Source organism: Gorilla gorilla, chromosome 16 (assembly GCF_029281585.2).
Source record: "Gorilla gorilla gorilla isolate KB3781 chromosome 16, NHGRI_mGorGor1-v2.1_pri, whole genome shotgun sequence".
In the NCBI taxonomy this organism is placed as follows: domain Eukaryota; kingdom Metazoa; phylum Chordata; class Mammalia; order Primates; family Hominidae; genus Gorilla; species Gorilla gorilla.
Window position 1 is genome coordinate 73,011,193 of NC_073240.2, and position 20,795 is coordinate 73,031,987.

General features: G+C 52.5%; 1 protein-coding gene across 2 annotated transcripts in view; it reads right to left on the reverse strand.

The window, feature by feature from the left end:
* Positions 1-253: 253 nt before the first annotated feature.
* The window catches only part of GRAMD2A (GRAM domain containing 2A), a 38,078-nt gene continuing 17,536 nt past the window's right edge, over positions 254-20,795 (reverse strand). The window contains exons 2-12 of one of the 2 annotated variants that reach the window (XM_004056444.5): positions 10,286-10,378; positions 9,378-9,435; positions 8,930-9,005; positions 8,174-8,277; positions 7,432-7,530; positions 7,070-7,141; positions 5,794-5,850; positions 4,052-4,196; positions 3,705-3,915; positions 2,711-2,815; positions 254-2,450 (exon numbers count right to left, since the gene is read on the reverse strand). In XM_004056444.5, coding sequence (XP_004056492.3) covers positions 2,447-2,450; positions 2,711-2,815; positions 3,705-3,915; positions 4,052-4,196; positions 5,794-5,850; positions 7,070-7,141; positions 7,432-7,530; positions 8,174-8,277; positions 8,930-9,005; positions 9,378-9,435; positions 10,286-10,378 — 1,024 coding nt within the window. In that variant the 3' untranslated portion in view covers positions 254-2,446. The remainder of the gene's footprint in view (positions 2,451-2,710; positions 2,816-3,704; positions 3,916-4,051; positions 4,197-5,793; positions 5,851-7,069; positions 7,142-7,431; positions 7,531-8,173; positions 8,278-8,929; positions 9,006-9,377; positions 9,436-10,285; positions 10,379-20,795) is intronic. The other variant, XM_063698679.1, reaches the window with a different exon arrangement.

Sequence of the window (20,795 nt, forward strand, 5' to 3'; positions counted from 1 at the left end):
GGGACATTGCTTTGGAGTTGCTCAGAGAAAATGGGTAAGTATTCCTGGTGTCCACCCAACAGAGGCAGAGGGCTGTGGAGGTTTGCTGTGGCCACACTCACTCTTCCCCATATGCCAAGTCCTTTGAGATTTGCAGAGTACTTGGGATTATAGGAATGACTTGGGCTCCATCAGTCTCCTGGGGGCTGAGTATGTCAGTAAGAGTACCTGTAGTGAGTAGTCAGAGGATGAAAATGAACTTTCTATACCATAATACACTAGAAAAATCAAGTTTTTTATTTTAAAATATTTTCAAAGGCTAAGGCCATAGCAAAACAACCCAAGGGTGGTTGAATCAAACTCAGGGAATTAGAGGAGCATCAGCCAATGCAAGCAGGTCTATATAAAATACACATCATTTATAAATGCACACAGCTGAAGGCACAGTGGCCCCAGAGGACCAGGCAGGGGGACAACAGGGAGAAACAGAGCACCATCTGGAGGGACAGGCACACCCGCAACACTCAAAGCCCTGGGCGCCAAGTGCACCTCCAAAGTCACCTACGCTGCAGCATGGCTCTTGCCCTTTCTGAGCCTGGGTATAGCTGAAGACCAAGTTCACCAGCATCTTGGCACATCCACCTATAACTGGCACCTCGCATGGCCTCTGACAACCAAGCAAGGCTCAGAGAATGGATTTTTATCTCTGTCTTTCAGCAAGGACCAGGGAGAAGTGCTGAAGCAAGAAGGGTTATTTTCCTTAAAAAAAGACGGATGAAAGGGTGAAAGGGGCTGGTTCCAAAAAAAAAAGGATGACCATTCATGGAACAGTGAGTTTCACCTGAGACATACAGATTTGGTGCAAGCAACACAAAAGGCCAGGCTCTAAATTTCATCCTAAAAACTGGGATGGGGAGAGCATGAAGAGACCACTTACTGGTAGTCCCTCCAATTCTCATTTGGGTTTGTCACAAACAGGACAGACAGTCGTCTGCTCCACAATAAATAATTTCCACCTGGATTTCATTCCCTGATTAATCTCTCAGTGTCTGAAGAGGGGAAAACAGTGGCTGCTTCTGACACCACCCACCCCATCACCAGCAACTTTCCCTGATACTTCTGGCCTCCTCACTAAGGCCCTTCCAGAACCTCCAAAGCCACTATCTTAGCAGATGGGAGTCCCAGGGCGATGAGGCCAGAGTTGTGGGACACAGAGAAGAAGAGAAGGCCTTGACAGAGGAAGAGGAATATCCAAGGCAAAGCCACCACCACGTCCAACCTCCTCATCCTCTACCTTTCCTGTCCCCAGAGGTATGAGATAGACCCCCTGGCCTGGTTCCTGCACTGTGCTAGGCCCACACTGGACACTTCCACCTTAATGGAGAATAGGCCCCATGGAGTGGAGGTCCCTCCTCCATGGCCTGCAACCCAGTGACTATGGGGGTGACACAAGTGATCTCTGCCCTGTGATGGCTCAACACCATCACACGCAACTGTCCAGACAAGCCCCCCTCAACAGGCTGCTGTTGGCCATGCCTGAGATGCGGGCAGGCAGGCAGGGAGTGGACAGCAAGACCTCAGATCCAAGCCTCCACCCTTCCCTTCCCTATTTCCAGGGCTTGGGACACCTTAGAAATGTTTGAACACACAAGGGCAAAACCCAGTACCAGGTCTGTGACCACAGTGATCAAAGGCCCTGCTCCACCTGTCTCACCGGAAAGTGACAGCTGAGGACACAGAATTCGGGTACCTCTGTTCTTCACCGCCACTGCCACCATCTCCGCCGTGGGCAGCATCTCCCCACAATGCAGCCAGCCACCTCATGAGGGGCCGGCACAGAGCCCTGGCCCACAGCATGGAAATTCATCTCTGGCTGGAATCCTGGCCGTGAGCCCTCCCCTCTGCATTCACAGATTCTCAGCAGGCCCCTGCCGAAGCCTGACAGGTGCCTGGCTGCCCGCAGAGAAGCCCTGTGGGAACACAGAGTGTTGGGAGGGAGCAGAGCCCACATGGGTGGTTTGTGTTCTGACCTCTGACCCCACCATAGGAGTGAGCTGTGTGGCAGAGCCACATTCCAAATACAAAAGCATGGCCTCTGTCCCTTGAGGTGGCCTCCAGTGTTCTGCCTGTGTGCCAGAACTGTTTCCAAGGACCCAGTTTGTTTGTTTGTTTGTTTTCTCTAAGTGTTTGCTGAAGCTTTGTGTACAGAATTCCTCAGTTGGTTCCAAAAAATCTGGCTTTTTGCTTGAGTCCAAAAATTGTAGAAGCCAGTTACTTTGTAAACACGTACTTCAGATCTCTCATAGAGGGAAGAGAAGAGCTGCGGGGAGGAGGAGGGATCTGGAATATTTTCCTTCATAGGCAGTCTTAGCACAGCAGCAGCATAAACCACAGGGATCACTGGTGGAGACTTAGCACCCAGAACATTCTTCTTGGAGAAGGAATGGGGACAAAGACCAAGTGGCTGTTACCTGCACACAGGAAAGATGTCCACATCAGGGAAAGGGCCCAGAATGCAGACGGACGTGGGCAGAAGGGCCAGTGATAACTTTACTTCCCCCAAGAGTGGGCCAGGGTGGGACTGGTGTACCCTGCATGCTGCCCAACCTTGCTTAGGGTCAGAAGCCAGCTCAAAACAGGACCAAGTCCAGCCAGGCAGCCTGGCCTGAGGTTCTTGGCTCCTGTCCTCAACCCTCAATATCAAAGGCATTAGAAAGAGAAAAGGCCTCACCTGTGCCCAGGGACTGGGCCGTCCCAACTCAAGGAGCATAACTGCTGCTCTAGCCGAGAAATACGGAACGCCAGGTAGGATGAGGACATGACCAGGAAGCAGATCCTGAAGAAAGGGGCAATACGGAGTTAAATATTTCCTCCACAGAAAGAGCATTTCTGGAAGTTCACCAGAAATAGTGGGGACCAAGCTACCCCTGCAGTTGGAAGAATTAAAGAGCCCTTTGTCCTGCAGCCAGTTCAGGCCTCAGCATCTTTCTTCCCAGACATCATGTAGGGGTCTTCAGACTTGTCCCCATGGAAGTGTCCTTACAGCCCAGCTAGAGCTCTGGGCCCTTCAGCTGAGCTCTGGGGGGGAGCTCTGGCCAGACAGCCAGATCAGTTATCCTACCCTCCCTCTCACCAGCCACGGTGGTCCTTCCTGTGCCTCCTCTGGGAGGCCATGATGATGACCCCCTAGGCGATGGGCCCATTCCCCCAGCAGGTGCTGATGTTGATGGTCAAAACCCGGCCAGCCGAGCCAGAGGAGGCTGATGAGCTAAGGTGAGGGAAAGCAGGGGCTGGCTGTTCATGTCACTTCCCACGATGCTCCCTGCTCTACTGGTCCTTAGACAGAGGTAGAGACAAGTCAGGGGTTCCAGAAGCTGCCCTAGTGGTGGGCAGTGGCGAGGCCAAGCTTTTCCTCTCTCTCTCCAATTTTCCTGGCCCTCCTTCTCCCAAATCCTTTTCCTCTTCTCAACATCTCCATATCCTGCCCCTCTCCACCAAATAGTCTTAACCCTAAATTACAGGGTTTCAAGAATAAGAACTGGAGATCCTTTCTCTTGCTACAGAAGGGCGTGCCACATGGCCTTCAGATACCACCCAAGAGCTTGAATTTGACTCAGAAACTTCCCCCTGGTTCTGAATAGTGAATTCCCCACACTCCAAGGCCCTTGTTCCAAGCACCTAGCCATGCAGGTGGGTCTGTCCCCCTCCCCAGTATAGTCACTTACAGCACAAAGAAGACCTTGAGGAGCCGGTAATCCCAGAGCCTCAGCTCCCCAGTGCTCCTGGGCTCCTCCTCCAGCTTGTCCTCCTCATAGACAGCATTCTTTGCAGTGGGAGAGCAGTTCGGCATCTTCTTAGGGCAGGCAGGACCCCAGCCTGGCATGGGCCATGCCCACCTCCCACCATTTTCTGAAGCTACTTGGGCTCTTGACTTTTCTTTATGGATTGGGAGAAAAAAAAAATCAGCTCTCAGAAGCCCTGCTGGCTGTGGTGAGCCCTTTTTATGGAACTGGGAAGACAGAAAGTCTGGCCTTTGCAAGTAGTTGCCATGGACAAGCCCTCCCGAACTTACCAGACATTGGAGGCTTCCTGGAGGGGAAGAAACTGTCTGTGGAGTCCACGGATGATGGAGGGATACAAGGGATGTTGTCTGGGAGAGACAGGGACCTGGAGGAAGGGCATACCTTTCTCCACTTCATCTCAGGGATGAGGACTTCCTGCAGTAAGACAGGAGAAGCTATCTTACCATGGCCCTTGCGATCTCACTTGCCCTAAGGAGCCCACACCAGGTTTATCAGAGTTTTCTCCAGATATTACCAAATATAGATGCCTAGCCAGGGATGGAAGCAGGTACAAGCGAGGAGGGCAGTTGCTATAGCAACCATATGCCTCTCGTCTCTGCTCCCTTGCTGTGACTAGCTATTCTGCCAGCAAACGATGTCTTTGAACACTGCTAGTGTAGAACCACAGTGGGATCTTAGATGTGAGCCAACCCAGATACATGCTCAGATCTGAGGCCAAGAAAGCTCGGCACAACATGTCTTAGGTAGGATAAGTTCCGGCTCCTATCCCAAGCCCTAACCTCGGCAGGGAGGACTTAGGGTCCCCATCCACAAAAATGGGAACTTCATCTTCTATCCGGCACATGGTATTATGCATATCACATGCTTGGCTAAACACTAATAGTTACTAAAGGAGCCTTCAAACACCCCAGGGTCATTTCTACGCCATCCCTGCCCTAGAAACTCAGTTCTGCCTAGCCAGGGCCCCAGCTGCCAAAGGAAGCTTCTGGAACTTTGGCAAATCTAAAATAAGTCTGTCTGGGTTCTTCAGGGATAGTCTTTGGAGTTCTTCCCTAGGGACATCTTTTATTTTTTTTTTTTTTTGACAGGGTCTCCCTCTGTTGCCCAGGCTGGAATACAGTGTTGTGATCTTGGCTCACTGCAGCCTTAACCTCCCAGGCTCAAGTGATCCTCCCATCTCAGCCTCCTGCGTAGCTGGGACTACAGGTACGTGCCACCATACCCTGCTAATTTTTGTATTTTTATTGAGACAGGGTCTCACTATGTTGCCCAGGCCGATCTCGAACTCCCGGGCTCAAGCCATCCTCCTGCTTTGGCCTCCCAAAGTGCTGGGATTACAGGCGTGAGCCACCACACTCGGCTCCCAGGGACATCTTTATCCCCTTGAAGGCCTTCTTGACTCAGCTGAAGAAAAGAGGATGGGCCACTGGTCCTGCATCTGTACAGGTGTGCAACCCAACCTGGCCAGTGTTTTGGTGCTTGGACTTCTGTTCTACTCAGAAAGTCAGCCTATCAGCTGGGCACGGTGGCTCACGCCTATAATCCCAGCACTTTGGGAGCGGAGGCCAGTGGATCACTTGAGGCCAGGAGTTCGAGATCAGCCTGGCCAACGTGGTGAAACCTCATCTCTACTAAAAATACAAAAATTAGCTGAGTGTGATGGCAAGTGCCTGTAATCCCAGCTACTTGGGAGGGTGAGGCAGGAGAATCACTTGAACCCAGCAGGTGGAAGTTGCAGTGAGATGAGATGGTGCCACTGCACTGCAGCATGGGCAACATAGCAAGACTCTGCCGTCCAAAAAGAGAAAGAAAAGAAAGCCTATCTGCTGAGGCCCTGGTGGCTCTGCATTATGGTGTGGCAGGTTTAGGAGATGCCCTGGCATAGCATGGCCACTGACTCTTGAGCCTGGTGCCCCTGTTCTGCATTGTGGGCCCCCCTAGGAGGCCCAGAAGCCTCAGAGCTCCAGGCACTGTCAGTCCAGCAGTCTTTGCTCCCAGCTTCAGCTCTCACCAGAGACTCAGGTTCCCCTGAAAATTCTCTTACACTCAGACTCTTCTTGCTGGAAGGCTGAGGAGGAAAGGGAACAGCAGTCACTTGTCCACCTGGAACAGGCAAGGTCAGGCAGGGGGAAGCATCAGCCCTCTCCAAGAGAGCTTTACCTCCAAATAAGCCACTTTGTGTCAGGTGAAGCCCAGCTCCCAGGGTCTATAGGGGGCCCCCTATTTAATGCTGGAGCAGAGAGGCAAACCCCAGGCAACTTACTCTCCCACCTGCTGCCCCACCCCTCCCCTCTTCCTCACCATAGGCAGAGAGAGTCATAGAGCATGTTGGGAAGCAGCTACGCGCTCCTATCTGTGCATTAAGGAAGCACAAGTGAGGGCCTGGACATAGAGATGGTCCCTGACCTACGATGGTTCCACTTAGGATTTTTCAACTTTATGATGGTGCAAAAGTGATAGGCTTTCTGTAGAAACTGTACTTCAAGTACCTATACAGCCATTCCGGTTTTTGTTTTTTGTTTTTGGTTTTTTTTTTTTTTGAGATGGAGTCTTGCTCTTGTCACCCAGGCTGGAGGGCAATGGTGCAATCTCGGCTCACTACAACCTCCTCCTCCCGGGTTCAAGTGATTCTCCTGCCTCATCCTCCCAAGTAGCTGGGATTACAGGTGCCTGCCACCACACCCGGCTAATTTTTGTATTTTTAGTAAAGACAGGGTTTCACTACATTGGCCAGGCTGGTCTCGAACTCTTGACCTCAGGTGATCCACCTGCCTCGGCCTCCCAAAGTGTTGGGACCATACAGCCATTCTGTTTTTCACATTCAGTACAGGATTCAATAAGTTATATAAGATGTTCCACACTTTATTATAAAACAGGCTTTGCCTGAGATGATTTTGCCCAGCTCTAGGCTAATGAAAGCATTCTGAGATGTTTAAGGGAGGTGAGGCTAAGCTACGATGTTCCGTAGGTGATGTGTACCTCTATTAAACACATTTTTGACTTACAATATTTTCAACTTTTGATGGGTTCATGGGACATAACCCATGAACAAGGAGCATCTGTATATGGGGACACACAGGGGCTCACTGGCCTCAAAGACATGCTTGCAAGCATAGACACACAATCCAAGTACTGTCTCTTGTACATTGAGCCTGAGCTTTTAACTCCCCTCTCCCTGCCCCATTCCCTGTGCTGGAGAGATGGGCGACCTCCCCCAACACCCTTGTGCAAGACCTGCATCCAGGCCTGAGCGACTTCCCTGGCCTTCCTGCTCCCAAGCTCCATACCTGTAGGTGGGTGCAGACTCTCCTCAGCAGGTCATATACACTGTCCCGGGAGAGCAGTGACACAAAGATATACTGGGACATGGAAAGAAAACAGACAGGGGTAGGGTGAGATGAGACTCCTTGCTGTGCCAGCCAGCCCCCTTGTGGATTGGGCACAGGCCCACAGGGGTATCAGGCCGTTAGAGCCAACAGAAGCTCTGCCTAGGAACTTCTCTTCCAGCTTGTTGTACGGCCTGAAATACGTACTGGAGAGCTGCAGGGTGGGGTGAAATAAAGACCTGGGAATGTGCCCGAGTCAGACTGTGGGCTGTTGGGGCTGGGAGCGGGAGACTGACAAGGGAGCATGGGCCCAGTGCACTGACCTTCTGGCTGGTTTTGGTGGTGATGGCCAGTCCATTGGGAAGGAGCCGTGCCATCTTGTGTTTTTTGATCATTTGCACAGACACCACAGGAATGACCACCTGAGAGGGAGAGGGATGCTTCTCTCAGGACTAACCCCCAAGGACGTCGTCCCTTTGCTCCCTGCCTAGGGACCCAGCTGTGAGCCCAGCATGGCCACCATGGAGAAGCCTGGCCCCATGTGGGGAAGTCTCTGAACCTTCTACCTTTTCATCCAGGCTCCCCTTCCAGTTGTCCCTGCCACCCTGCCCCAGCCTTGGCAGGATGTGTCACTCTTGGCTGTCACATAGGTATGATCCCTGTTATCCAGGAGGCCAAGGATGGTGGCTCTGGTAAATCTCATACTCTAGTAATGGAGCTCCCTAGGCTACTTCGTGGCCACAACTAGGGCTCCGCCTAAATGTGACATCCCACTCTGATTCTCAAAGCATTTCTGAAATACCCAGAGGCAGAATGATTTGGCTGTGAACTGTTCAGGCCAGCTCAGGCCAGATGTGGGGTCCAGATTGGGCCCCTGTTTTTGAAGGGGCAGGACTACTTTCCTGGACACTGGATGGTATGCCTCGAAGCTGCGCATCCAACCAGCAAGGGGCTTCACCCGGGGCCCAGCACGCAGAGAGATAGGCATGACTTTGAGGCATGCCCGTGGGGCAGGAGGCTGGCTCCCCTCACAGGGTCATGGCAGCCCTCACCACTCATTACTACCTTGATATCCTTGCCAAAGAGGCTGGCATGGAAGCAGAGCCAGTTGGGGGAGATGTAGAGCCGGCCCTGGAGGAGGAGGTCCCTCTGGAGGGCACAGGAACACACTAGGATGTCACAGGAGAGAAAATGGCCATAAGCAAGGTCAGCCCAGGAAGCCCCAGGACCTGGGTCCTCACGCTCTGGAGTCCAGAGTCCAGCCTCAGGACCTGTCTTCCTCAGACTCCCCCTTCCCCACCGCAGGCCCCAAACCCCAAACAGTCCATTCCCCAGCATCGAAGCGTCCTTCTCCTGACGGCTCCTCCACTCCGCCAGCCTGCTGGATGCTTCTTCCTTCTCCACCCTTGCTCCAGAGGGTCCAGGCAAGTTCCTGCCCTGATCTCCGAGCCTGCATTCTCACAACCTCAGGCAGAATCCCTGCCCTTTCCCTGCTCTGCTCTGCCCCAAGGGCCTTGATTGTGCAAATGCCCCCACCTGCTCAGTGAGAGGCCAGAGCAGGTAAGAAGTCACCAGTAAGAGCAGGACACAAGATTCCAAAGCCCTGACGTTTCCCCAAGAAAACCTTCAAAAATGCAATGCTATGTCCAAACCAGCCCAGTCTTCTCACCAGCCCAGTCTTCTCACATTCTAGGGGAGTGGTCCACAACTAAAGGACAGCCAGTTCCCATTTCTAAGTCGTGCTTTGGAGGCTCCAGAGCAGAGGCCCCTGGCCCCAGGCACTCTGGGTGCCTAACCAGCTATACCAGGGAGACAGCTCACCTTTGAGAACCACTTCCTCCAAGGGAACATCCTTAAACAGCTTGTGGTATTGCTGGTTGTATTTATTCAGTGTTATCTGCAAACACACAGGCTGCGTCTGAGAAGCTCTGGGAGATGAGACCGCCAAAGGGGCCCTGCTCCAGCCAACAGGAGATGCCACAGCCCCCCGGCACATGCTGGGGACTTAGCATGAGGCAGCTAGTAAGCAGCCAGTGAGTATGGAGGGCTGTGTGCCAAGCACAGCTTGTCTCCTGGTGCTGCTAGGTCCTGACAGGCAGCTTGTACTAGCAGAGGGGGACACACTACTCCCACCCAGGAAGGGATACACACTCAGGTCTCCTGATTTCCTGATGACAGGCCTGGTGGCCAAGGAGCCAAAAGTCACTGAATTCTGGCAGCCCAGGACCCCTTCCTGGGTGAATAGTGAGAAGTCAGCCTCCAGACTTACCCCTTCTCGGCCACACTTCTTTATCTCTTCACCCTTCAAGCCTTCTGGCCAGTGCAGACTGCAAAGGAGACATTCCATTTCGGGAACAAGGAACCCCAGTTCTGCCCATGCATCCTCAGTGCCAATTCTGCCCTGGCCTTGAGCCAGAAGCTTGAGGCAGAGATCAGAGACTAGGACCCTTCTCTAGGGGACACAGCAAAATGACAAGCACAGCGAGCACATAGCTAAGCTATACAGCTCATCCCTGGGGGAGGGCACTGCGGGAGGTAGGGAGCGGTCGCCAAGGGCCCACTTTCCCCGATGCAGGTGAGCAGCATCTGCTGGAGGTGCGCCTGGTCTCCCAGAGATGCTGAGGAGCTGCCCACCTGGGTGTCAAAGACCCTGTCCCATTTCTCTGGCCAAGGGGTAAGCAGGGGAGCAGGCAGTGCTGGAATAGGGACAGTTTGGGGTGTGGGTGAGGTGAAGGTGTCAGACTCACAGCGCTGGGGCCTGGCCACAGGCCATGATGCCAGCAGGACTGCCCTCCCTGCCGCCTCCCTCCTGTGGCCTGAGCTCTGCTGCGGGGAGCTTGGCACAGACTCACCTGACCTGGCTGAGGCTACCACACTGGGAGAGGGGGATGGCACTGAGAAAAAAAGGTAAACCTTTGCCTTGGCCAGGTTGGTCCAGAGCACAGGTGAGCAGGGAGGAGGCTGGAAACCCGAGAAGCATGGACTCTGCTAGGTCCCAGTGCACTGGGACAGGCCTGAGGGGCGGGAGGAAGAAGCCTGGGGCAGCCTGTGCCTGACCTCACAGACCTGCAAAGGGGCCCCGGCTCAGCCTTGAGGTCCTCTTACAAACAGGTCACTTCCTGAGGGCTTCCCACCCTCTAGTCTGTGTGTATCTCTGACTGGGAAAGGGGTCCTCACCTGTAGTCCGGGGGCTCCTCAACTCTGTCTGGTTTCTCTTTGCAGGACACAGGACTGTTCAGAGAAGCTGTCTTTCCGTGCATTTGTTGGTTGCTAGGGAAAAACAGGCCCATATCAGGAAGGTGGCTTCATGAGGACACCTTTCCCTAACAGCCCCACCATGCCCAGGGCCGCTGCCTCTGTCCCCCACCCAAGACTGGCCCTGATATTGAGGGTGACACTGAAAATGTCACAGTTCAGAGGCAGCAGCGCAGGCAGAGGTTCTGGGATGGCTGACGGAGTAGGGGGATCTCACACAGCGTCTTTCCCGAAAGCCAGAAGTTCTGCTTATGCCTAGGCTGGGAGGAAAATCAACCTGTCTACCTCATCTCCAGTGCCAGGCAGCTCGTAGGCCAGGCTGAGTGAGGCCTCTAGCCCCACCCTTGAGGAGGCACACTGAGAGGGAGGACCCTGAGACTCACTTATGCCGAGAACAAAAGTGTCCAAAGTACCCGCGCAGCATGGCTGTAAACCATCAGGTTCCGGGAAGGTAGGCTGAGCACAGGAGGCCTTATCAAAGCTCAGGAGCTGATGCGCTGAAGGTGTGGGAGGTGGACGCCCATCAGCCTACAGGTGAGTGTGGCCAGGAGGGGAGGAGCCGTCTTATACCAGGAAGTGGCCTCAGCCACCTCGGACAGTCAGGACAACTTGATGATGAGAGCCAAACCATCTCAAAAATGTCCCTGAGGGAGAGCGTAGGAGGGAACAGATCCTCTCTCCCTGGGCAGGTGGGGCTCTCCAATGGCCTTTGAGTTCCTTCCTCCACTAATCGCTCCAAAGAATCATTACCCTGTTCCTGCTCCTCCAGGCTACACATCAACAAAGCTTGAGCCGTCAAACCAGCCCCAACCAAGTGGGCCCAGGGGCTGACCAAGAAAGAGAGGGTGGCCAAGAAGCAGGGCCGTGCTGGGGCAGTGTGGTGGTCAGGAACAGGTAACAAGGTCACGTGCAGTGGTCCTGCTGCAGATTAGGAGCTGGAGCCTGGAACCTACAAATCTCAATGCTCAGTCACACTCCGCTCTGTGACTGAGGCCAGCCAAAGTTCTCTTCTTCAAGAACAGAGTTTTCGCCTCAGCCCAAGATCTGCCAGGACCCTCAGAGATTGATTCAGCCTCACCCGCTCCCACCATACCATTGTACAGATTACGAAACTGAGACCTGCCAAGGGACAGGCTGTGTCCGGTCCTACAGTGAACAGCCAGTGACCTCACCCACAAAATCAGCCCAGCCATGGCCATGTGGCCTGGTTACCTCTGTCCTCAACCTTAGAGAGGATTTTGCCACACATATCAACATATACCTACAACAGTCTTGTGAAGTGACAGATTTTGCTAGAGATTTGACTCTCAAAGTTGATTTCTGGATTTATTTGGTTCCATCATGTCACATTTCACAGAGGTTTTTTTTTCCCCCTTGATTTTCAAAGATTATAGAAAGTATGAAAAATATATATAAGATCAAAATCACCTAAAGATTCCCCAAAAATCACCCAAAGAAAAAATGTATGATAAACATATAACCTATGTAAATGGTTATATAATCTATAATTTGTATACCCTACTTCTGTGGCTTAACCTGATTTCATGAGAAATTTCCCATGTCACTCACTGTCCATTCCTAGGATAGATTCTCAGAAGTGAAATTAGTGGATTGAGAATGAACAGATGCTATTCCAGTTAACCCAGCCATCAGCACAATATGAAGGTGCCTGTTTCCCCATATTCATGCCCTTCTCTGGATATTGTCTCTCGCTCACCTTTGCAAATCTGATAGGTGAAAATACATTGTCTTCATTTGTATTTCTGCTTACTGGTAGGTTGAACAGTTTTTTCCAAATAATTATTAACCACTGGAATTTCATTGTCTTATAGACAATTCACAGGTGAAATTCTTTCTTCATTTGTATTGAAGTTCTTTCTTTATTTGTATAAATTTTTTCTGCTTTTTTATTTTTTTTTTGAGATGGAGTCTCTCTCTGTCACCCAGGCTGGAGTCCAGTGGCGTGATCTTGGCTCACTGAAACCTCCGCCTCCTAGGTTCCAGCAATTCTCCTGCCTCAGCCTCCCAAGTAGCTGGGACTACAGGCATGTGTCATTGTGCCTAATTTTTGTATTTTTTAGTAGAGACGGGGTTTCACCATATTGGCCAAGCTAGTCTCGAACTCCTGACCTTATAATCCCCCTGCCTTGGCCTCCCAGAGTGCTGGGATTACAGGCATCAGCCACCACGCCTGGCCTTTTTTTTTTTTTTTTTTTTTTTTGAGACAGGGTTTCACTCTGTTGCCCAGGCTACAGTACAGTGGCGCAATCTTGGTTCACTGCAGCCTCAACCTCCCGAGCTCATGTGATCCTCCCACCTCAGCTTCCCAAGTAGCTGGGACTACAGGAATGCGCCACCATGCCGGGCTAAGGTTTTCATTTTTTTTGTAGACAGCGGGGGTCTCACTGTGTTGTCAAGGCTGGTCCTAAACTCCTGAGCTCAATCGTCCCACCTCAGCTTCCCAAAGTGTTGGGACTACAGGTGTGAGCCACCATGCCTAGCCTTTTTTTTTTTTTTTTTTTTGGAGACAGAGTCTTACTCTGTCACCCAAGCTGGAGTGCAGTGGTGTGATCTCAGCTCACTGCAACCTCCGCCTCCCAGGTTCAAGTGATTCTCATGCCTCAGCCTCCCGAGTAGCTGGGATTACAGGTACCTGCCATCACATCTGGCTAATTTATTTATATATATATAAATTTTTTAGTAGAGATGGGGTTTCATCATGTTGACCAGTCTGGTCTTGAACTCCTGATCTCAGGTGATTCACCTGCCTTGGCCTCTCCAAAGTGCTGGAATTACAGGTGTGAGCCACCATGCCTGGCCTGTAAATTCTTTATTGAGAACGTTAATCCTTAGTTTATCATTTTTGTGATGTTTTCCCCAGTTTGTCGTTTCTCTTTTGTCTGTGGTATTTCTGCTGTGCCTGTGTGTAATTACTGCATGGGAGATTCCATCTATTTCTTCCATGTATGTTTCTCGCTTGGTCTCAGTCCTCTCACAGGACAGGCCTGGGGGGAATAGCATATGCAAGTCAGACCACTGAGCCATTACAGCGTGAGCCTGGCAGTGAATCCATGGGGCTGCCAGGGAAAAATCCTGTGGGCTCAGCTCTGAAGAATCTGCATCCCAGACTGAAGGATGGATGAGGGATAGAACGGGATGACAATGGGAAGGAGCTTGGCCAGTGCTTTCAGAGGCAGGGAGCCTGTTGCTTGAGAGTGTGACTCAAATTCTCAGGACTGCAGGAGCTCAGAGGATGCACAGATCCCTGGGAACTGAAATACAGTGGGGTTCCTAGAGAAAAGGAAGCTGAGCCTTAGAAACTGGGTATAATTATAATCTTGCATGGATTATCTAATCTTGCATAGATAACCATGTCTTTGCATGGATTCTAAACCAAACACATCCTGAGGTTCAAATGTGACTGTCTCAGGGAGAGAAGCCTTCCCTCAGCCCTCCCCCAGCCTAGGTGAGTAGTCCCTGCTTCGGATACTCACTCACAGCACCCTGATCGGAAGTCTCTGCTCAGCATCTGTCACACTGTGTGCCATGACTGTGCATCTCCAGGGGCTCACAGACTCTGCCTGGTCCTTCATTGAATCCCCTGAGTCCAGTGCTGAGCATGCAGCAGGCGCTCACGACAACTCTGGGGAGGAGCTTTCCTGCCTTCAGACCAGGCTCAGCCACCAAACCCGGCCAACTTTCAAGTCTCTTTAAATTAAAAGCCAACTCCTGGCCAGGTGTAGTGGCTTATGCCTGTAAGCCCAGCACTTTGGGAGGCTGAGGCAGGTGGATCACCCGAGGTCAGGAGTTCAAGACCAGCCTGGCCAACATGGTGAAACCCCATCTCTACTAAAAATATATAAATTAGCTGGGCATGGTGGCGGGCACCTGTAATCCCAGCTACTCAAGGGGCTGAGGCAGCAAAATCGCTTGAACCCGGGAGGTGGAGGTTTCAGTGAGCCGAGATCACACCATTGCACTCCAGTCCAGCCTGGGTGACAAGAGTGAAATTCTGTCTAAAAAAAAAAAGAAAAAAGCCAACTCCTTTACACATGATCAAGAGGATGGTTGCAAGCCATTCCTTTATGTTTGCCCACTGAAGCCAGTTCCTCCTGTCTCTCTGCTGATAATGCTCTTGGCTCAGAGACCCTGCCTATGGCCAAAATGAGAAAACCTGCCACGCTCTCAAAACGATCTTCAGTTCACTTTCCACTCAATAGTGGTGTCTTCTTCCCTATAGTGTTTATTTTGACGAATGAAAACAAAGAAATGGGAGTAGTGCCACCTGAAGAAGTACAGGGCAGACTGGTCACTGAGCACTCACCAGCAGAACCAGTCAGGCAGGAGACACCCAGTGACCAGCTGGGCCCCAACCCAGAGGGCCAAGAAGGAGGCTTCAAGAGCACAGGGCTCAGCCTGGTCCCCCACCCTGCAGGCAGCCGCTGTAGACTCTACTCACAGACTTTTTCTCGCGCTAGGTGTTCATGCCCTGTGGGTTGTGAACCACATCTCCTCCCGCTCTGTCCCATCCAGTCCCGTCCCATCCCCATGCCCCAGCTGTGGAATTCATGTCAGGAGTCCTGGAAGCCATAAAAAACTACCTAATTTCTGTCAGGAGAGGTATGGAGCAGGGGAGTGGCAGTGTTTTGACATTAAAGGAGGTACAAAAGATTGGAAAGCCTCCGATGAGGCCCTTCCCCTGGCTGAGCATGGTCTGAAGGCAGGAAGGCCCCTCCCTAGAGGGCACAGGAGGTGTCTGCCTGCCCTCCAGCCCCACGCAGCAAAAAATACTCCCTGAGCTTTTCACATCATGAGGCGGGTAGGGAGCTCCCCAGCCTGAGAAGCTGCCAGAGGGCAGGGATGGCACCAGCACAGGGAGATGTCAAGAATGGGGAGACAGGGCAGGAGAGAAGGGGGCAGTGAGTGGGAGCCCAGATACACAGGAGTGTAGGGGCCTCGTGGTGCACCTGACACAGGCATTCTGCTCTGCACACCTCCCCCAGGCTCCAAATACCCACACCAGACAGTCACTCCCAAGTCTACCTCTGTAACCTTGACACCCACACCCTCCCGAGCTTCACACCCTGCCATCTAGACGTGTCCATGCATGTAATCTCAGTAGCGGCCCCCCAAACCCGCTTCCTCCTTGGCATCCAATGTCTGTGAAAGGCTCTATCTCCCCACAGTTACCCAGGCCAGAATGCTCCACTCATTCTTCTCCTCACCTCCACAGCCAATCAAGCCCTCAGGTCCCCCTGAGATAACCCATAAAACCATCTCTTTTCTCATTCCCACTACACCACGCAAGACCAGGCCACAATCCTTTTCCCAGATGCTGGCAACAGCTCCCTGACCAAAACTGCCTCCGGCTGTGCGGGTACACACTGCCTCTCTCCCACATGCACACTGCCCAGAGGGCCAGCTGGGGCCCGGGTCTGATCCTGCCACTCTCCTGCTGATGCTCCTTCTTCACTTCCCATCGCTTCTTCAGCTGGCCTCCCAGACCTTCCTGCTTTCCAGCCTCATCGCCCGTCATTCCCTCCCCTGCAGTACAGCCCAGCACCTTCACTTCTATGCCACAGCAGCCCTTCACACCTGCGTGCTTTGCCTGCATACCTGCTTACCCTTCTCATGCTTATCTACCTGAGGAGTTCCGGTCATCTTTCAAGCCCCAGGTGAAACGTCACCACCTCTGTGAAGCCTTCCTCAGTTTCCCCCAGCAGAGGGGCTCATCCCTCTTCTGTGGTCCACTGTCGCTTCTTGCAGGCTGCTGCCCCAGCACTTACCACACCAGAGTGTGCTTGTCTTTTTACACATCTGTGTCCCCCAGTTGACTCTGAGCTCCAGCGAGGGCGTGTCCCGTACATCTCTGTATCCCCAGCATACAGCCAGCACCCAATGTTTGCTGAATGAATGAAGGAGAGACAGGGAAAAAGAGATAACACCCCAAAAAGGAGAAGGAGAGGAAAAAGCAAGGCAGTAAGAGTGAGGGGGCGCAGAGAATGACACACCCAGCAGGAAAGGAGGGGACAGGCTGGACAGGAGCTGATGGGGTCCCCCACAGCAGGGCCCTTTCCTCCAGGAGCTCTGGTTCGGTACCTCAAGGCACTCAGCCCAGGGTGGTTGACTGATCAAAGAGGAACTCAGGTGGGAGGTAGGAGGCCCAAGCAAAGAATAAAGGGTCTGGGCAGGATGGGGTATTTGGGTGAAAGCACAGGCTGGGCCCCTCCTGTCTCCAGTGGGCTGCACGCCCCTGGGCGGGCCATGCCCTGGCAACACTCCCCCAGCCTTCCCAGCCCTTCCTAACCACAGGGCAAACCTCCCTCCAGTACTCATCCAAGCCTCTGGCAGTGGCCAAGCTTGTGGCTGATGCTGAAGCACAAACCTCAGCCGGGCCTGCGTGGTCACAGGCAGGGGTGGGGTGGTCCCCTTGGTCATCTCCTCCTCCAAGGAGGTGACCGCACTCTCCCAAGCTGACTTCTTGTGGACCCTGTGGGTCCTGCCAACTCTTCTCAAGGCCAGGCCAAAGACAGCTCCACCCTTTTATGCAGCCAGCCAGGATGCTCAGCCCCAGCGAGCTCCAAGCAGAGACCTGAAAACACCACTGTTCTCTTCCAAACAAAAACACATCATGGCAACAGGCCCCAACAGCACAAACCCAGAAACCAGGGAAATAGCCATCCAAGGACAGGAAGCTTCGTGGACATCTGTCCTGGATAAAACTTCGCAAACTGGGGCTCAATAGACTGGACCTGGGACTCTTCCCCCCAGTGGCTGCTCCAGATCCCCCGACAAGGTCTCTTCACTCCACCTGCACTTCTCACTCAGCTCACCTCCTACTTCAGGGGGAAAGGACACTCTCCTTTTAACTCTAAAGTGTAGCCGGCTGGGTGCACATTAGAATCACCTGCAGTGCTTTTTTTTTTTTTTTTTTTTTTTAAGAGATGGAGTCTTGCTCTGTTGCCCAGGCTGGAACACAGTGGTACAATCATAGCTCACCACAGCCTCAACTTCCTGGGGCTCAAGTGATCCTCCTGCCTAAGCCTCCCAAAGTAGGTGAAACTACAGGTGTATGCCACCATGCCCAGCTATTTTTTAAAAAATTTTTTTATAGAGATAAGGTCTTGCTCTGTTGCCCAGGCTGGTCCTGGCCTCAAGCAATTCTCCCACCTCGGCTTTCTAAAGTGCTCGGATTACAGGCATGAGCCACTGTGCTCAGCCTGCAGTCCTTTAAAAAAAAAAAAAAAATGATGCCTGAGCTCTGTCTCAAACCAGTTAAATCAGAATATCTGGGAACAGCATTTAAATAACTATAGATTTCTTAAATTGTTGTTGAAGTATTATTTACACATAGAAAAGCACATGTTAAGTAAATGTACAATTCAGTGCATTTCACAAACGAGTACACACCTGGGAACCAGGCCCCCAGAACTACCCGCTGCTTCCTCTAGTTTCACTGGCCACACCCTCCCGGCCATGGATAGCCATCATCCTGACTTCCAGCAACGCAGAGTGCTTTTGCTGCTTTTGGGACTTTAAATGAACAGAATCATACCATACATACTCATGTATGTGTCTGCTTTTACTCAGCAATGCATTTGAAATACGGATAGACCACAATTTATTTATTCGTTTTACTACTGATGGACATTTAGGCAGTTTCCAGTTTTTGCCTCTTATGAAAGTGCTATGAAAATTCTAGTACCAGTCTTGTGCACGCAAGTATTCACTTCCGTGGGTAAACACTTAGGATTAGAAGCGCTAGGTCATAAGGCAGGTGTATGTTCAGCTTCTTTTTTTTCGTTTTGAGACAGAGTCTCACTCTTTCACCCAGGTTGGAGGGCAGTGGCATAATCTCAGCTCACTGCAGCCTTGACCTCCCAGGTTCAAGAGATTCTCATGTCTCAGCCCCCTGAGTAGCTGGGATTACGGGCGTGTGCCAACACGCCCAGCTAATTGTTGTATTTTTAGCGGAGACGGGGTTTCACCATGTTGGCCAGGCTGGTCTCGAACTCCTCACTTCAAGTGATCCACCCACCTCGGCCTCCCAAAGTGCTGGGATTATAGGCGTGAGCCACCGCACCTGGCCGGCTTTAGCTTTTAAAGGCTCCCAGGTGATTGTAAACCCCCAGCCAGCTAAGAAACCATGGGAAGAATCCCGCCCCCACCCCTCCTTTCTTTGTGGCTTCTCTCCAAGGCCAATCCGCCTGCCTGGGCTCTGAAACTGGGGTCCTGACCCTCCTGAGCCTTCTTCACCCTGGCCCTCTTGAGTTTCAGGAACTTCCTTGGCAAGGCAGGGAACCCCACTGTCAATAAGATTTCCTTCATCTGTTTAAGGCCTGGGGGCCCATTTTCTAGGTTGTACCGCAGAAGTCACAAGACCAGCTTTTCCAGGTGGCAGAGGCCGGCTCTGAACCACACTGTGTCCTCGAGAGACTCCCTATGTGCTCTCAGGGCCACAGTCCTCACACACAGTCAGAAACTGGGTGACAAGACCTTTCCTGATGGCAAACTAGGATTCTGTGGAGAGAGGCAGGCTTATCATCAATGTGCTGAAACTTGAAGATAAAAGGTAATTTCCTTCTTTTGCAAAAATAATGTCATTATTGCTGTCTTGCACTTTCTTTTTCTTTTTTTTTTTTTTTTTTTTTGAGATGGAGTCTCGCTCTGTCGCCCAGGCTGGAGTTCAGTGGCACAATCTCGGCTCACTGCCTGCTCTGCCTCTGGGTTCGTGCCGTTCTCCTGCCTCAGCCTCCGGAGTAGCTGGACTACAGGCGCCTGCCACCACGCCTGGCTAATTTTTTGTATTTTTAGTAGAGATGGGGTTTCACCGTGTTAGCCAGGATGGTCTCGATCTCCTGACCTTGTGATCCGCCCGCCTCGGCCTCCCAAAGTGCTGGGATTACAGGTGTGAGCCACCGGGCCCGGCTGTCTTGCACTTTCATAGAAGCTGTACCTCCCTTTTTATTTTCTCAGATGACATTCCATATCTAGGACAACTGTTTTGTCCTTTCCACTGACTGGAGGAGGGGAGAAAAATCCCATAATCGAGTCTCATACTGAGTGTAAGGGGGTGAGGCTTAGTGAGTTGGGGTCCCACTCAGCTCCCCTGGCAGCGGACTCCAGAGGGGCAGGAACTCAACCTCATCACAATCCCTTCTTCCAGGAAGGGTTCTGAGAACACCCAGGCTGGGAACGGGCTTGCTCTCCCATCACTGCGTGTAGCAGCTTTGAGATGAAGGGGGGATGTGGAGGGCCAGAGGCCTATCTTCCCAAGACCTACCAAGTGACCCTGGCCACAGCCAGCGGAACCATGGTGTGCTCCAGGCCCAGGAAAAGCCATCGCAAGCTGACCGGCAGCCTCTTTAGAGTGAAAAGATGAGCCGGCCTGTCAGATTCCCTTCCTAAGGAATCCTAACTGGGAAATCCGAGATGTGGAGGTATGCAGCCAGGAGGGAACAGGCGAGAGAGAGCCGGGCAGGTGCGAGCTGCAGCTACACTAGAGCAGAACCTCTGGGTGCCCCCGGAGACTGGCTCTAGAGCGAGGGAAGAGGGGGCAGGAGGCAGAGAGAAGCAGAGGGCCATGGGCCAGGCCTCCAGTCTAGGAGAGCACGAAGAGGGTCTGCTCCCCTAAGATGCCCATTAACTCCTGCATTTGTGTCTCCACAAAATGGCAAACAGAGAAAAAAATTATCCCCTCTGTGACCTGCAGATCGTCAGGGCTACTGTGAGGATCTGCAAGAGGTCTTGACTCAGTCTGGGGTGGGGCTGGGGACACCCACAACCCTGCCCATTGAGCAGGACGTCCCCGACTAGCGCTGGTGAGCGCTGTGTTAGCCTCTGTCCCATCACATCCTTGAAGGATACCTAGAGGAGCATCTACCCACGGCAAGTGAAGACGGGGGTACCACTGGGCCTCAAAGGCACCCAGAAAGCTCCATACATGTCCTCCATGCCTGAATCTTTCCACTGGGACTACAGTCCAAGGAACCAGCCACAGCAAGGCCCTCTCTACACCTGGGCCACACCCAGTGACTGCCTCCCACCACCATGGGCTCGGAGGCACGACCTGACTTCAGCTCAGGCCCAGCCTCCCTTTCTTCTCCTCCCTCCACCAGAGGTTAGAGGCCAGCAATTGCTGCCCCCTCCTGCCCAGAGCTCAAAGGCCTGTGCAGTGAGAACAGTCGCCACGGAGACAGACAGGGACAAACAGCTAAAACCGGGAAGCTTTCCTCCTGGGGATATCCAGGATTTCCTACAAAGCATAGGCCAAATCACAGAGCCGGCTCTGCAGAGAGTGCCCTGCCGGCTGCTGGCTTCGTCCCATCATGCCCGCTGCTGGAGCGGCATCTATTTGAGCTGGCACCCCCGGGTCTGCTCATAGACCACTTTTTCTTGGCAGGCCACTTGGGGCTTGGCCATTTCCAGACAA